Source organism: Suricata suricatta, chromosome 2 (assembly GCF_006229205.1).
Source record: "Suricata suricatta isolate VVHF042 chromosome 2, meerkat_22Aug2017_6uvM2_HiC, whole genome shotgun sequence".
NCBI lineage: Eukaryota > Metazoa > Chordata > Mammalia > Carnivora > Herpestidae > Suricata > Suricata suricatta.
This window is the reverse complement of record NC_043701.1, coordinates 186,343,355-186,357,301: the sequence shown is the minus strand read 5'-3', so window position 1 is coordinate 186,357,301 and position 13,947 is coordinate 186,343,355. Positions and strand designations below refer to the sequence as shown.

At 60.4% G+C, this 13,947-nt stretch overlaps 1 protein-coding gene across 2 annotated transcripts in view; it reads left to right on the top strand.

Moving 5' to 3' along the window:
* The window catches only part of TUBGCP2 (tubulin gamma complex associated protein 2), an 18,097-nt gene extending 4,301 nt beyond the window's left edge, over positions 1-13,796 (top strand). Inside the window, exons 3-17 of one of the 2 annotated variants that reach the window (XM_029932821.1) lie at positions 665-841; positions 1,977-2,136; positions 4,084-4,291; positions 4,841-5,040; positions 5,318-5,507; positions 6,365-6,510; positions 7,531-7,711; positions 8,292-8,472; positions 9,247-9,419; positions 9,637-9,765; positions 10,205-10,325; positions 10,846-10,989; positions 11,521-11,649; positions 12,287-12,450; positions 13,355-13,796. In XM_029932821.1, coding sequence (XP_029788681.1) covers positions 665-841; positions 1,977-2,136; positions 4,084-4,291; positions 4,841-5,040; positions 5,318-5,507; positions 6,365-6,510; positions 7,531-7,711; positions 8,292-8,472; positions 9,247-9,419; positions 9,637-9,765; positions 10,205-10,325; positions 10,846-10,989; positions 11,521-11,649; positions 12,287-12,450; positions 13,355-13,490 — 2,439 coding nt within the window. In that variant the 3' untranslated portion in view covers positions 13,491-13,796. The remainder of the gene's footprint in view (positions 1-664; positions 842-1,976; positions 2,137-4,083; positions 4,292-4,840; positions 5,041-5,317; positions 5,508-6,364; positions 6,511-7,530; positions 7,712-8,291; positions 8,473-9,246; positions 9,420-9,636; positions 9,766-10,204; positions 10,326-10,845; positions 10,990-11,520; positions 11,650-12,286; positions 12,451-13,354) is intronic. The other variant, XM_029932822.1, reaches the window with a different exon arrangement.
* The last annotated feature ends 151 nt before the right edge of the window (positions 13,797-13,947 follow it).

Below are 13,947 nucleotides of genomic sequence, written 5' to 3'. Positions count from 1 at the left end.
GCTGCTCCCCTGCCCGCGGCTGCTCCTCGCCCGCGGCTAGGCACGCTCAGACGTGCCACAGGGGTGTGTTCATGGCGCATCGGAGTGAACAGTAGCTCACGTTGGCAGTGCCCCCAGGGAGTAGGACAGGGGTTGCCCCTAGAGATGGGGAGTGTAATAGCTTGTGGTCTCGGGCTGGGGTTTTTGTCTGGTTTGAATTGGCGTGTGTTACTTGTGAGCCTAAGAGAAGCATCTAGCGTCAGGTCAAGGCCAGAGGAGCCATCGCACCCAGGAGTGTCTGGGGCTGTGCTTGGGCCTGTCACTCTGCAAGCCCAAGGTCTGTTCAGGAGTGACAGGTGCGGTGCCACACCGGTCACATTTGACCAGCAGATGAAGGGAAGAGGTGTCGCCACAAGCAGCATGGGAGACTGGCCCAGCGCAGAGAAAAGGCCATACTGGGAACAGGGTTTGGGCATTGGCTGTCAAACAGCTGTAGGATTATTCTCCTCTCCGTTTGGGGAGGTGACACCTCATGGCAGAAGACATGGAGAGACTGGACTGCAGCTCACAGAGCCAGGAGCTGCTGTCGGCCCTCCGCCTGGTGGCTGGGGTCAGGAAGCGGGGAGCGGGCCTGGCTGTGCTCAGAGCGCACAGGCGTGTGACGCAGGGTCTCGTGTGTTTTCAGACTCTGCAGTACTTACAACAGAACGCAAAGGAACGAGCCGAGCTCGCGGCCAGTGCTGTAGGCAGCAGCGCCGGCGGCTTCAGTGCCCCCACTGCGGCCTCCAAAATCTCCATGCAGGAGCTGGAGGAGCTGAGGAAGCAGCTTGGCAGCGTGGCCGCCGGCTCCTCGCTGCAGCAGGTACTGTGCCCGCACCGTCCACGGCTCCCACGCCCCGCCTGCAGGGGCAGCTGTGGTGGCGGCCGTGTGCCTGCTGGCGAGGGGTGTGCACGTGAGGGGCTGAGGCTCACTCTCCGTGGGGACCTAGCTGTCTAGGGATGGCCGTTCTGATGCGCGTCACAGACTCGGGGCCCTGCATCGCGTGGGCCGGATGCCTGTCCTGGGCTCGCGGGTCAGAGGCCCTTGTGTGGGTCTTACGCTATAAACTGATTCTTCGTTTTCCTCTGTTAGTTTTTCACAATTTGTTTTTTAAGGCTATACCTTATAGATAATTTCATCTACGTCATATTCTACCTCCTGTACTTACTGTTTTTCCTTGCTCTTGATTTTGTGTCCCACCCTGGTCACTTGATGGACGTCTGTCTTCTCAGGCTGTTCCCTTTGCGGCCTTCAAGCCCCCTCAGACCTGCATCCCCACGAGGGTCTGAGCAGAGTACGTGCCTGTTGAGCACCGCGGCTCTAGCAGCCATGGCAGCCAGTGCTGGGTGGGCGTGTCCTGTTAGCCCTGCTCGTGTCCCCACCCTGCCACCCTGCGCGATAGACAGGGAAATGGTCTGCACCTCCCCGACTCCTGGCCACTCTTGAGCTGGCACTAATGACAGCCGGGCCACCTTGGCCTGCCCTGGTCAGCTTCTGGGGGCCAGTCCTGCAGGAGGACTGCTGCTCTGGGTGTGTCAGGAGCTGCCCCTTCCCAGGGTGGCTCTCCCATCCATGCCCACCCCTGAAGGGCCCGGGGCCGGGGGGCGCCCCTTCTCCCACCGGGTGTCGGGGGCCCTGATTTCCTTGTTTCCAAGGACTAGACCTTGTGCCTCTAGGAAAAGGTGACAGAGTCTGCATAGCCGTTCCCCGGAGAGGCGCTGTCTATTGCTGGTGTTCCTGGACCGCCTTTGGGTTCCATACAGGCTGGGGCCCTGACGAGGGGCCGCGCTCCCGTCTTGTCCCGGCTCCTCGCAAAACGATGGGCACAGAGACGGTCGCTTCACTCCTTCACGTGTGCTCGGTGGTTGACCTCTCCAGTGCCGCTTGTGTTAGCGTTAAGTGTTTGTACTAAAAGCTTATCTTTTTTTGTTTTTGTTTTTGAAAACACCCTCACTAGTCTCTGGAACTGACGAGGAAGTTGCTTCGAGATAAGCAGAACAAAAAAAATTCAGGCCAGCGCCTCCCCGTCTTTCCGCCTTGGGTGTATGAGAGGCCCACCCTGCTCGGGGACTTCCTGCCCGGCTCGGGTGTCAGCACGGACACGCCTGTGCCTGTAGGTGAGTGGTGTCCCTCACGGCCAGCGCCTGTGAGAGCCGGCATAGGGCCCCACCTCCCTGGGCTGCCCTCCCCCCAACCTCATCTTCCCGGGGGCCCCAGGGCTCGGGCCGGGTCTTTCCTGACGGTCTCCCTCTCCACGGTGTGACCACGGTGACCACAGTGACCACGTGCGCCCATTGTGATCCCAGGTCTCCATCCCCAGCACCTCTCCCTGACTTTGGCTCATGGGGCTGACTGTCTGCTGTTTGTGTCTGCAGTGGGGCTCCTGACCTTCCCTCTGGTGTCCCCACTCCTCTTGTGGTGAATGGTGTCACTGTCTGTGGGGTCCTGGAGCTGGGGGTGGCCCCGTGCTCGCGTCCTTCCTACTGTCCCAGCCTGGTCCCAGGCCCCGCCTCCATCTGCCTTCTTGCTCGGACACTGTCCTGCTCTCACTGGCTTGGGCTTCTGCCTCCCCAGAGTTTTCTGTGTTAAAGGAATGTTCTGGATCTGCTATCTAGTATGGTGCTATCAGCTGAGCGGAGCTCATGGGCATTGAAACGCAGCTGGTGTGGCTGAGGAACAGGTGTTCTGCTCGCTCTACTTGACTCAGGTGGCTGGTGGCACAGGGCATTGTGTCTTGCCGCTCCTCCCCGTGGCGCTGTCCACGGTCCCAGAGCTAGCGGCTTTGCGTGGCAGAGCTGTGCCCCATGTAGCCTCTGCAGTGACTCCCCAGACCCTGGCGAGCCACGGAGGCCCCAGGATCGGTCTCTGGCCGCGGCTCACGGCACAGTGTCCCCTCACCTTGGTGTGTCCCATGTCCCTTCAGGGCGGTCCCTTCCTGTCTTGGCCTGCCTCTTGTTGGCACAGCCTATGGTGCTTTCTTCCACAAGTGGGCAGGGAGGCGTCCCCCCGAGGCCAGGGTCCCCCACTCAGGACCAGCTGACCTGGCTCTGCACCCCTTACCCCTGACTGCGAGCATGCGCTGGGAGTCTAAGCAGGATGACATCAGATTTCAAGTAAGCGGTGGTCGAGGCTGGTGACGGTCCCTGGGAGACAGCCCTGCTCCCATGGAGCATGAGCTGGGGGCGGTCTTGTCCTGACGGGGCTGTGCAGAGGAACCGAGCTCAGAGCGCACCTCTGCGTGCCAGTGACCCGCGCTGCTGACGGGGCTGCTGGGCTCAGAGCCCGTGCCCTGCGTGTGTGACGCCAGCAGTGCTGTTGTGACCTGCGGAGTGTGGCGCAGCACCACCTGGGCTGCCAGGCCCCGGTTTGGGGTGCTGTGGGGCGAGCTGTGCGAGGTTGGGGTGAGGTGCAGCTTCGTGGAGACCCCTTTGTGCCCGTGCTGCCTCTGGCTGCCCGTGCGTGGCGGCCTGTCCTGGCAGGTGTTGTGGGGAGGACAACTGGGGTATTCTTGGGGTCTGTGAACCGAGAGAGACGGGGTGGGGGGCTGCCTGGGTCAGAGGCGTTTGGTAGGCGGCCCTGATGATGGCACTGACTGTCCGTCAGCCCCTGGGGTGGTTGTCGGGGCCAGCCCCATGCTGTGCACACCTGCTTTCATAGTCTTTGAAGAAAACCTTTTTACCCCACGGCAACCAGACTCGCAGGTGGTAAGTGGGGTTGCAGAGCTGCTCACGGCAGAAGTGCTTCTTCAGTTCTTAGCTGTGTCCTTTGAGGCGCCAGGCATTTATCTGAGTGCCTCCGCCTGGTGCTTTAAGGCTGTGCCCCCTGCTCTGGGCCGTGCTGGTGCTGGCGGTGCTTTCGGGGCCCCAGCCTTGAGTGCCCTGCGGGACCAGTCAGATCCCAATCCACCTGGTTCTCGTGCCCGTGAGTGATGGAAGGTGGAGCTCAGGAGAACTGGTTGGGGCAGGGGGTGGGGGATGCCCAGGAGATACCATCAGGAGCAAGGTCCATGGGAGCAGGGGACCCTGGACACGAGGCCACAGCCCAGCAGTGTCTGCGGCCCACAGGCACACTGCCCCTGGCCGCCCAGGAGTCCGCCGTGGTGGAGGACCTGCTGTACGTGCTGGTGGGTGTGGACGGCAGGTACATCACCGCCCAGCCCCTTACCGGAAGACAGGGCCGCACCTTCCTCGTGGACCCCAACCTCGATCTGTCCATCAGGGAGCTGGTGAACAGGATCCTCCCTGTGGCTGCCAGTTACTCCACGGTAACCAGGTGGGCACCAGACGGGCCCGGAGGACGGGCCCGGAGGCTGGGCACCAGCCTTCCCAGATGCTCTTGACCCCTGCAGCTTGGACTTCATGCTCAAAAAAAGATTTGAATCCTTTTTTTAAAGAGCATGCTTGTCTTGTTGTGACTGGGTTTCACTCCTGGCACAGTTTTGAAGGGCCTGGGGACATGTGCAGTGGGCTAGTGTCTACGGGTTTCCTTCAGGGGTAAGAGCTTGAGTGGAGAGGGAACCCAGAGTTTCTTTTTTTTTTTTTAATGTTTTATTTATTTTTGAGAGAGAGACAGCATGAGCAGGGGAGGGTCAGAGAGAGAGGGAGATATAGAAGAATCTGAAGGCAGGTTCCAGGCTCTGAGCTGTCAGCACAGAGCCTGATGTGGGGCTCAAACCCACAAACCAGGAGATCATGTCCTGAGCCGAAGTCAGATGCTCAACCGACTGAGCCACCCAGGTGCCCCGAGAACCCAGTTTCTGATGTGTCATCTGAAAACTCAGCCTCATTTGCTTATGGTCCCCGGTTCCTGTTTCCCTCCTAGGTTCATTGAAGAGAAGTCTTCCTTTGAGTATGGGCAGGTGAACCACGCCCTGGCGGCCGCCATGAGGGCCCTGGTGAAGGAGTACCTGATCCTGGTCACACAGTTGGAGCAGCTGCAGAGACAGGGCCTCCTGTCCCTGCAGAAGCTCTGGTTCTACGTCCAGCCGGCCATGCGCACGCTGGACATCCTGGCCTCCCTGGGTGCGTGCCTGCCCTCCTGGGGGGGCGTCAGCGGGCCAGTGTGTCGTGCAGCCAGAGCCCGCGGGGCTTCGCGTGCGGGTCTGTGTGTGGCAGGAGACCTCGGGAAGCTCCTCCTGGTAGACTTTAGTGATCACAACTTGGGGTTGATGTGTCTCACGAGAGCAGCACGTGTCCCCAGGAGACCGGAGGTGAACTGAGGCCCTGGTCCGTTGTGCCGTGCCACGAGGCCATGGGCACCCCCTTCCCAGCACTGAGTGCCACCTCCTCCCCCTTGCAGCCACTTCGGTGGATAAAGGCGAGTGTGTAGGAGGGTCAACGCTGAGCCTTCTCCACGACCGGAGCTTCAACTACACAGGCGACAGCCAGGCCCAGGAGCTGTGTCTGTACCTCACCAAGGCTGCCAGCGTGCCGTACTTCGAGATCCTAGAGAAGTGGATCTATAGAGGGATAATCAATGACCCGTACAGGTAGGGCTCCCGGAGCCCAAGGAGAACACCGGTGAGATGCGGGAGGGGGCAGACGCCCACGCGGCCCTGGAGGCTCTGTCCTGTCGTGTGGAGGGTGGCCTGGCGTGAGCTTCCTTCCCAGTCGGTGACACTTGTACGTTCCTTCTCTGCATCACGTGTTTACAGACGTACACAGAGCTAGGGTGACTCACGGAGGAATCTATCGTGTTGGGGTGTGTTTCTTAAAGTATGTTAAAAGTGAGCTTGGGGCTGGAAGTAGTATTTCTCTGCTCGTGATGCCGATAACGTCTGGGCGGAGGGCCTGGCAAGGAGCACAGTTTTAAAACTGTGCCTCGAGCAGGGTAGGGTGCCTGGGCATTCCCGGCGTCGGTTGAGCCTGCGACTTGGTTTTCGGCTCAGGTCATGATCTCAGGGTTTGTGAGTTCGAGCCGTGAGTTGGATTGACAGCACAGAGCCTGCTTCAGATTCTCTCTCCCTGTTCCTCTCCCACTTCGCGCACTCCCTCTTTCTGTTTCTCAAGTAAAATAAAGTTTTAAACAAACTTTAAAAAACAAGTTTTAAAATCCTGCTTCCAAAAATAAAACCTAAGTTAAATCCTGCCTTGAGAGACTGGGGTCTGAAGCAGGCGTGCCGGGGCCGCACCCCTGCTGCTGGGGTCGCATGTTGCCCATGTCCCGATGGAGGGACGCGCCGAGTTCCCCTGGGGAGGGTGAAGGTAGACGTCGGCTCGCAGCCCCGTGGCCCCAGGTCTTCTCCGAGCCCTGGGTGGAAGCAGCTGTCCCCGGGGTGCTGGTGGGCTCGTTGTCGCTGACAGCTGGGGACCAGCCGGTCCCCTGAGGGCTCTGCCGTGCCCGCAGCGAGTTCATGGTGGAGGAGCACGAGCTGCGCAAGGAGAAGATCCAGGAGGACTACAACGACAAGTACTGGGACCAGCGGTACACCGTCGTGCAGCGCCAGATCCCCTCCTTCCTGCAGAAGATGGCGGGCAAGGTCCTCAGCACAGGTGGGCTTCGCGGGCCGGGGGTGGGGGGTCCCCCGCCTGGCGGTCGTCCTGTCTGACGTCGGTGGCTCCGGGCGCTGTCACACTGTGCCCTGACCCTGAGGGGTTGTCTCCATCTCTAGAACTCTGTTACCACTGACGGGAAAATTGCTTCCCCAGACATGGGAGTTTTCACACCAGCACCCGCTCTCCTGTTCTTTGTGGACACCAGCTGGGCATCCTGTAAACTAACTCAGGCCTCAGATGACCCGGGGTTGGCGTGGGCTCCTCGGTTTGAGGCTCAGTCCCTCAGGGCAGCCCCCACGTCAACAAGTATTGGGTCCCTGGGCCACCGGCACTCCATTGGTGATTTTTTCAGTCTCTAGCCTTTCTCGATCCTGCCCTCGGGTGGTGATGACGGGGTGGGGTCCCTGGCCACCAGCCCACACTGAAGCTGTCTAGGGGGGCTGCCAAAAGTCCCTCACTGGCATGAACTCGGGTGTGGTCAGACGGGCCTTCATGAGCAACATAATCCCAAGGATTTTAGGAGTTCGGCGCCAGCAACCAGGGAGAGACCAATGATCTGTTCCTCCCTGGGTCAGTCTCCCGCCACGACAGGAAAACAGCCAAGGACACAGGCCTCACTAGGCCAGCAGCGCTCCTGTCACTGTTGCACGGGCTGACGGACCTGACTACACTGCTGGCCGGGGACTCGGCACTGTGGTTCTAGGGGCTGTGCTGTCTAGGACGGGGTTGGAGGAGGGTTTAGAGTCTCAGACTCTGAAATCTTCGTGAAATTATTTCTGGGCTCTTTGTTCAGAAGGTCTGGATAAAAGAGAGTCCAGCCTCTTGTAGCACTTGGCCCTTCTGTGCTCCGTGGGCATCGGCTGTGTCTCTCGGTCTTGTGTAAAGTGTTCTAGACCGTCCCGGGCCTCTGCTGTCTCCAGTCTTCTCGCTGCTCTTTGCGTGCATATCCGAGGTTCAGGCTCGTGGTTTGTCGTACTTGTGATGAAATTTTTAATTTGCTTTCTCCCGTCTGTTCAGGAAAATACCTGAACGTTGTCAGAGAGTGTGGCCACGATGTCACCTGCCCGGTGGCCAAGGAGATCATCTACACTCTGAAGGAGCGGGCGTACGTTGAGCAAATCGAGAAGGCTTTCAACTACGCCAGCAAGGTCCTGCTGGCCTTCCTGATGGAAGAGAAGGAACTGCTGGCGCACCTGAGGTGTGCTGTCTGCCCTCGGCCTCCTGGCTCGGCGTGTGTGACCCTGGGGCTGTCTGGCCGAGGCCACAGACTTGATTTTAGGGGCTCTGTCATGTCTGTAAAACCTGGCACACTGCCCGGTGGTCCTGCCTGAGAACCTCACACGTTTATGACCCTGCACTGTGGTCCTGCTTCCCGAGGGCCGGCAGGGCAGCGCCTGCCTGTGTCACCTTGTCTGCTGTGACACAGCTTCCCAGTCTTCCTGGGGCCAAAGGCCCCTTCCAGGCAGCGTAGCCGGGCGCGGAGTCCTGCGCCCCACCTGAGAGCGGTTCATTTCTGTTTATTGAAGCTGACCACTAGTCGTCCTTTCTAACGCCTTTCCTGTGGGGGGCGCTGGCAGGCCACGTGCTCGCCGTGTCTTCCTGGGCCCTGTGGCCCCTCCTCCTGTCTCCCCCGCCATCATCCAAATCCCTTGTTCTTGGGGGGGCCCTTAGCGAGCACACAGCTCTTCCTGAACAGACGCCTGCCAGTTTCTCTGAGTCCAGGCCACTGTGCGTGTCCACCAGTCTCACTGGTGACCTTGTGTCTTCCCGTGCCGCAGGTCCATCAAGCGCTACTTCCTGATGGACCAGGGGGACTTCTTCGTGCACTTCATGGACCTCACCGAGGAGGAGCTGAAGAAGCCGGTGGACGACATCACACCCACCCGTCTGGAGGCGCTGCTGGAGCTGGCCCTGCGCATGAGCACGGCCAACACGGACCCCTTCAAGGACGATCTCAAGGTGGGCCCCGGTGAGGAGGCAGGGCGGTGCCCTTCAGACTGCCCCCTCCGCTCCCACGTCCCAAGAGTTTGAGCAGCTGTCTGAGAAAGACGTTTGAAGTAAAACATGGGAAAAACCAACTCTTGACACTGATACCCACAGCCCCCGCCTTGCGCACCCCGGCGGTGAGGGGGCGGGGGTCTGTTTACGTGTAGACTTTTTCCCGTAAGTGCAGAACAGTGATGTAAATGTGTTTTCTCTCGGATTTTCTTGACATCTCCTTTTCTCTAGCTTTGCCACGAGAACACGCTGTGTGTTGCCCACGACTACAAAGCGTGTGTGTGTCCACCGTTCCAGGAAGGCTGGGGTCGGCAGTAGGCTGTCAGTAGTCAGGGCTCGGGGGAGTCAGGTGGCGTGTGGATTCCCAGCCGAATGGCAGGTTGGCGCCCTGACCCCCAGCGTTCAGGGTTTTCAGTCACACGTACCTTCTCTTCAGCCTGGGCCTGGCCCCTCTGGTAAAATTGTCAATCTGGAGGGCTTTAGGACTTTCCAACGTGCTTTCTAGTTTTTCATTTATATCATCAGGTGTATTTTAAATGATTTCTCTGTACACTTGTTTTCCTACTTTGGTGGAAAGTAGTGTAATTTTTGAGTTAGGGACTCGCGGTGGGCGCTTGTTCTGTGAGCCAGGCTCTGGGGTGGAGGGTCTTTCGCAGGGACTTGCTTCTCCAGCCTGTGTTGCAGCTGGGTGGGGGCAGAGGCCACGACTCAACGCCGCTTTCTGTCTTTCCCAAGATCGATCTGATGCCTCATGACCTCATCACCCAGCTCCTGCGGGTCCTGGCCATCGAGACCAAGCAGGAGAAGGCGATGGCTCATGCTGACCCCACCGAGCTCACGCTGAGTGGCCTCGAGGCCTTCTCTTTTGACTACGTCGTCAAGTGGCCCCTGTCACTGATTATCAATAGGTGAATGTTGATCCTTCCTGATCCTTTCGGCACTGGCTTCTGTAGACCTTCGTTCAGGGTTGCCGGGAGGGAGGGGCTGAGTCCGCCCAGCACCTTCCTTGTTCTGCCAAGCGTCCAAGGCGCCTCCGCACCCGTTTGTCCCAGGGCGGCCGGGGCGCAGAACCGCGTCGGTGCTGGAAGCCTCACGAGGTCCGGCCCTCCCCGCCCGCTCCTGCAGGAAAGCCCTGACCCGCTACCAGATGCTCTTCAGGCACATGTTCTACTGCAAGCACGTGGAGCGGCAGCTCTGCAGCGTCTGGATCGGCAACAAGGCGGCCAAGCAGTGCTCGCTGCACTCTGCCAAGTGGTGCGTCGCGTCCTTGCGCACGTGCTCTTCCCTCTTCGCGAAAAGGCAGTTGGCCTCGCACCTTTGTGGCTCATAGATCTGCGACGTGCTTTGCATTGCGGTGCGGGGCCGTTGCCGCCCGAGGCGGCCGCTGGCTCTGTCCCTCAGCCGTCTCTACAGACTTACAGGTCTCGGGTCCGTCTCTACAGACTTGCGAGCCTTCGGGTCTGTGCTCCCTCCTGCTGGCGCACACGCGGCCGCGCAGTGTCAGCCCCCCGCTCCGTGTTAACCAGAGGGGCCCCGCACGCTGGGCGGTGACACCCCGCGGTGTTCGTGCCCGCCTGTCAGCCCCCGGGGAGGGGCATGAACTCGGAGGCAGACGCCCTGACAACAAGGCGGGTGGCCCCCAGACGCCGCAGACACACTGCTGTGTCCTCGCTGAAACGGTCTGCTCGCTCAGGTTTGCTGGCGCCTTCACTCTGCGGCAGCGGATGCTCAACTTTGTGCAGAACATTCAGTACTACATGATGTTTGAAGTCATGGAGCCCACCTGGCACATCCTGGAGAAGAACCTGAAATCTGTGAGTTGTCGCTTAGCAGATCGGAACACTGAACAGGCTCCCCGAGGTCCTTGAGAAGGGAACACAGTGGGGCCGGTGTCGGGGGGTGAGCAGCGCTTGCCCCAGACTGATGGGGCGGAAGCGAAGCCCTCCACACACCCGGGAGGTTTCCCTGCGAGCCGGGGAATGTGCATGTGAGAGCGTGCGCGCTGGGGGGCGTGCCTTCCCCTGAGGTCGTGCGGAGAGTCCTGGGGCCGGAGCGGCTCCGCGCATTCTGGGGCCTGCCAGGATGTCCCAGAAGCAAGAAGGGGCGGCAGCAGCATTTTCTTCTTGCTTTCTGTGTTTAAGAACCAAAATCTTGGACTTTTGAAGGCACATGTTTAGTGTTTTCTTGAGGTTTTCCCTCAAAGGCCACAGGGTCATTTGAAAAATGAGAACAGTCCAGAAGTGCACAAAGCTGCCGCCGAAGCCAGGCCTGCGGCGGGTCCGTCTCCTCCGAGGTTGCTCCCAGAGTGCAGGCTGGGTCCCTCTCCCCTCACAGGCCTCCAACATCGATGACGTGCTGGGCCACCACACAAGCTTCCTGGACAACTGCCTGAAGGACTGCATGCTGACCAACCCGGAGCTGCTCAAGGTCTTCTCCAGGCTCATGTCGGTGTGCGTCATGTTCACCAACTGCATGCAGGTGCGGCCGCCGCGCAGCCCGCTCGCTCCTGCCGCTGGTCTGCAGAAGCGCTGACCTGAGCCCCTTCGGCCGGTGTGGGCCTCTGCTTGGGCCTTTTTCTGGGCACCTGCTGTTCTTTCTGTCCAACTTGAGTTGTTTGATTCAGTTACAAGCGAGGGCCCCAAAACACTGGCACAGAATGTAAATGTTGGGAGGCAGAGAGGTTGAGTGAGGGTTCATTGGGGCTCCAGGGCCTAGGGGGTCAGTCGGTGGGACCCGCAGAGAGCATGTGAGGTGGTGGCCGACTGCCAGAGGACAGGAGCCGGGTTCCTTAGGTCTCTCGCAGCCGCATGGGGCTCGATCTGGGGAGAAACTTTCTTCAGATGGTCCGTGGACCAGCCCTCTGGCAGGCGCCCGCAGGTCACGTGGTCCCAGTCGCAGTGCCCGCGTCTGCCGTCCCTGAGTCTGCAAATGCTGCCCGGCTGTGCAGAGGCACACACTGCACTTGGGCCGGGATGGCTGACACTAACAGGAGCGCTTTCTGACCCCCAGAGATTCACGCAGAGCATGAAGCTGGACGGGGAGCTGGGCCGCCTGATGCTGGAGCACGGCACGATGCTGGGGCCGCCCACGGAGGCCGAGCGGGCCGAGGAGCGCGCCCGCAGGGAGCTGGCCAGGAAGGTGCGCGTCGTCCAGCACCGCCGCGCCCGCCGCCACCCGTCACTCCTCTTGCTTAGGAACATTCACCACAAATTGCTTTTTAAACATGAGCCCCAGAGGATCTCCTCGCCCGACTTGTCCAAACCTCAGCTCCACGGTGCTCGAGGGCAAGGCCCAGCTCCCCTGAGCAGGTGTGGGTGCCCCTCCGAGGACCCGGCGTCCAGCAGACGGGGCCCCGGGCCCTGCTGTCCTTACGGTCAGAGTGTGGCCGTAACTAGAGGGGCCAGGTGTCTTCACCTCCGTGGAAGGGACGTCGGGGCAGAGGCCCTGCAGGCCCAGGCTCCCGGGCCCCTGGATCCGTTCCCTCCACGGAGAGGGAGCCAGGAGAGGGTGCTGCATTAGCTTGAAAACCTGAGCCGCGTAAAGGACACTCGAGGTAGGGGGCGTGCGGCTCCCACGTGCTGGTGCTGGTGCCCCCACCGTGTCTCCGTCCTGCAGGCTCAGGCTTTACAGTGCCCCAACTCTTCCACCTTTTATCACATGAAAATCTGCCCGGATCCTTTCTTTTACTAGAAAAAGAAGGGAGAGGGAAGCTGAGCTGGTAGAGCGCAGTGCGGGGCCGGGCCGGGCCCTCACGGTGCCCCACCGTGTCTTCCAGTACCTGGCCGAGCACGTGGACGCCCCGCAGCTGGCCTCCAGCTTCGAGGCCACCATCAACAAGTTTGATAACAATTTCTCAGCACATCTGCTTGACCTTCTGGCCCGACTGAGCCTGTACAGCACCAGCGACTGTGAGCACAGCATGGCCAGTGTCATCTCCAGGTGGGTGCAGTGACGCCCTCAGCCCCCACCCGATGGGAGTCCCAGCTTTCCCTCCCCTGCTCCCCCACTGCCATCACCCCACAGCCTTGGGCCACCTCAGGGAAGGCGTGACAGAGGCAGGGTCTGCTCGGGCGTGAGGGCGTCTGCCCTGCTGCTTCGGTGGTAACTGGTCACCCGCTGAAGTCCCACACGGGCGTGCCCGGTGGTCTGTGCTCCCTGGTGTGTATGTTCACCGGCGTGTGTTGGGTCACCCCATCAGTGCCCCCATGGCCCCAGGCCCCCATTTTTAGATGAGCAGCGAGGGGGTGGCCGGGGGAGGGAGGATGCGAACTCTGCTGGGAGCACACAGTGGGGGGTGTGGCGGTACTCACTAAACCCTCCCCTTGGGGCTGGCTGTGCCTTATCACTCTCTGGGAGGGGATGGTGGTGCATTCCTGGTACCTGCGGGGAGGGGGCCGCTGGGCCAGTTGGTGGTTCTGGGGCTGGCAGGTTCCCACTGCCGTGGATCCTGGACGCCCGGCTCTTCCGAAGGGAGGCAGGAGATTGTGGGGTGTCCTTGCTTGGGAAGGTGTCATACGTTGAGGATACATGTCCTAAGTACAGGGCTCGGGACCCTTGGGCCGCCTGCCAGGCAAGGCTGGCCCAGCGTCCAGGAGCCGGGAGGGGGACGGACGCTCTGCTGGAGATGCTCCTGCTCAGACTTCTCACTTGAGGTTTTGGATTTCTCACTTAATTCTCATGTGTGTTTAAGTCCTGGTGGCAGTATTGCCTAAAGAAATAAAGGCCATTTGGAGCCTGAGGCCCTCGAGTGGGTGGGTGTCCCTTGCACCTGGCGCAGAGCCCCACACTGCCCATGAGGCACCTGGGGTGTCTGTGCGGGAGCCCAGCCCCTCTCCTCCCGCAGACTCGACTTCAATGGCTTCTACACGGAACGCTTGGAGCGTCTGTCTGCCGAGAGGAGCCAGAAGGCCGCGCCCCCAGTGCCTGTCCCACGAGGCCCCCCAGCATCTGCGCCCCGGGTCGCCGTCACCGCCCAGTGAGGCCAGCAGGCGCTGCAGAAGGAGGAGTGCAGAAGCTGTCACATGACTACTGCTGAGCCTCCTGTGTCCTGTGTGTCATTACCGTCTGAATAGAAAGTCCGGGGGGGGGGGTGGCACCGATGCCAAGCTGCCCTCATTTCTCAGGGCGCTAGGTTCCCCTTTACAGCACCCACCTGCACTGGGCTGGCTGCTTCTGTATGTGTATTTATGTGAGCTTTCTTCTATCAAACAGGGTGACTTTTTAAAAATGTTTTTGTTCCCAAATAAAGACAAAGTGAGGGTCATTTGGGTGGCTCAGTCAGTTAAGCATCTGACTTTGGCTCAAGTCATGATCTCACCGTTGGTGAGTTTGAGTCCCACATTAGGTGAGGACAGGCCTCGTTCTGGGTGGGCTCGGGCCCCGCTCCGGGTGAGGACGGACCCCTCTCCGGGTGAGCTCAGGCCTTCTCTCTCCCTC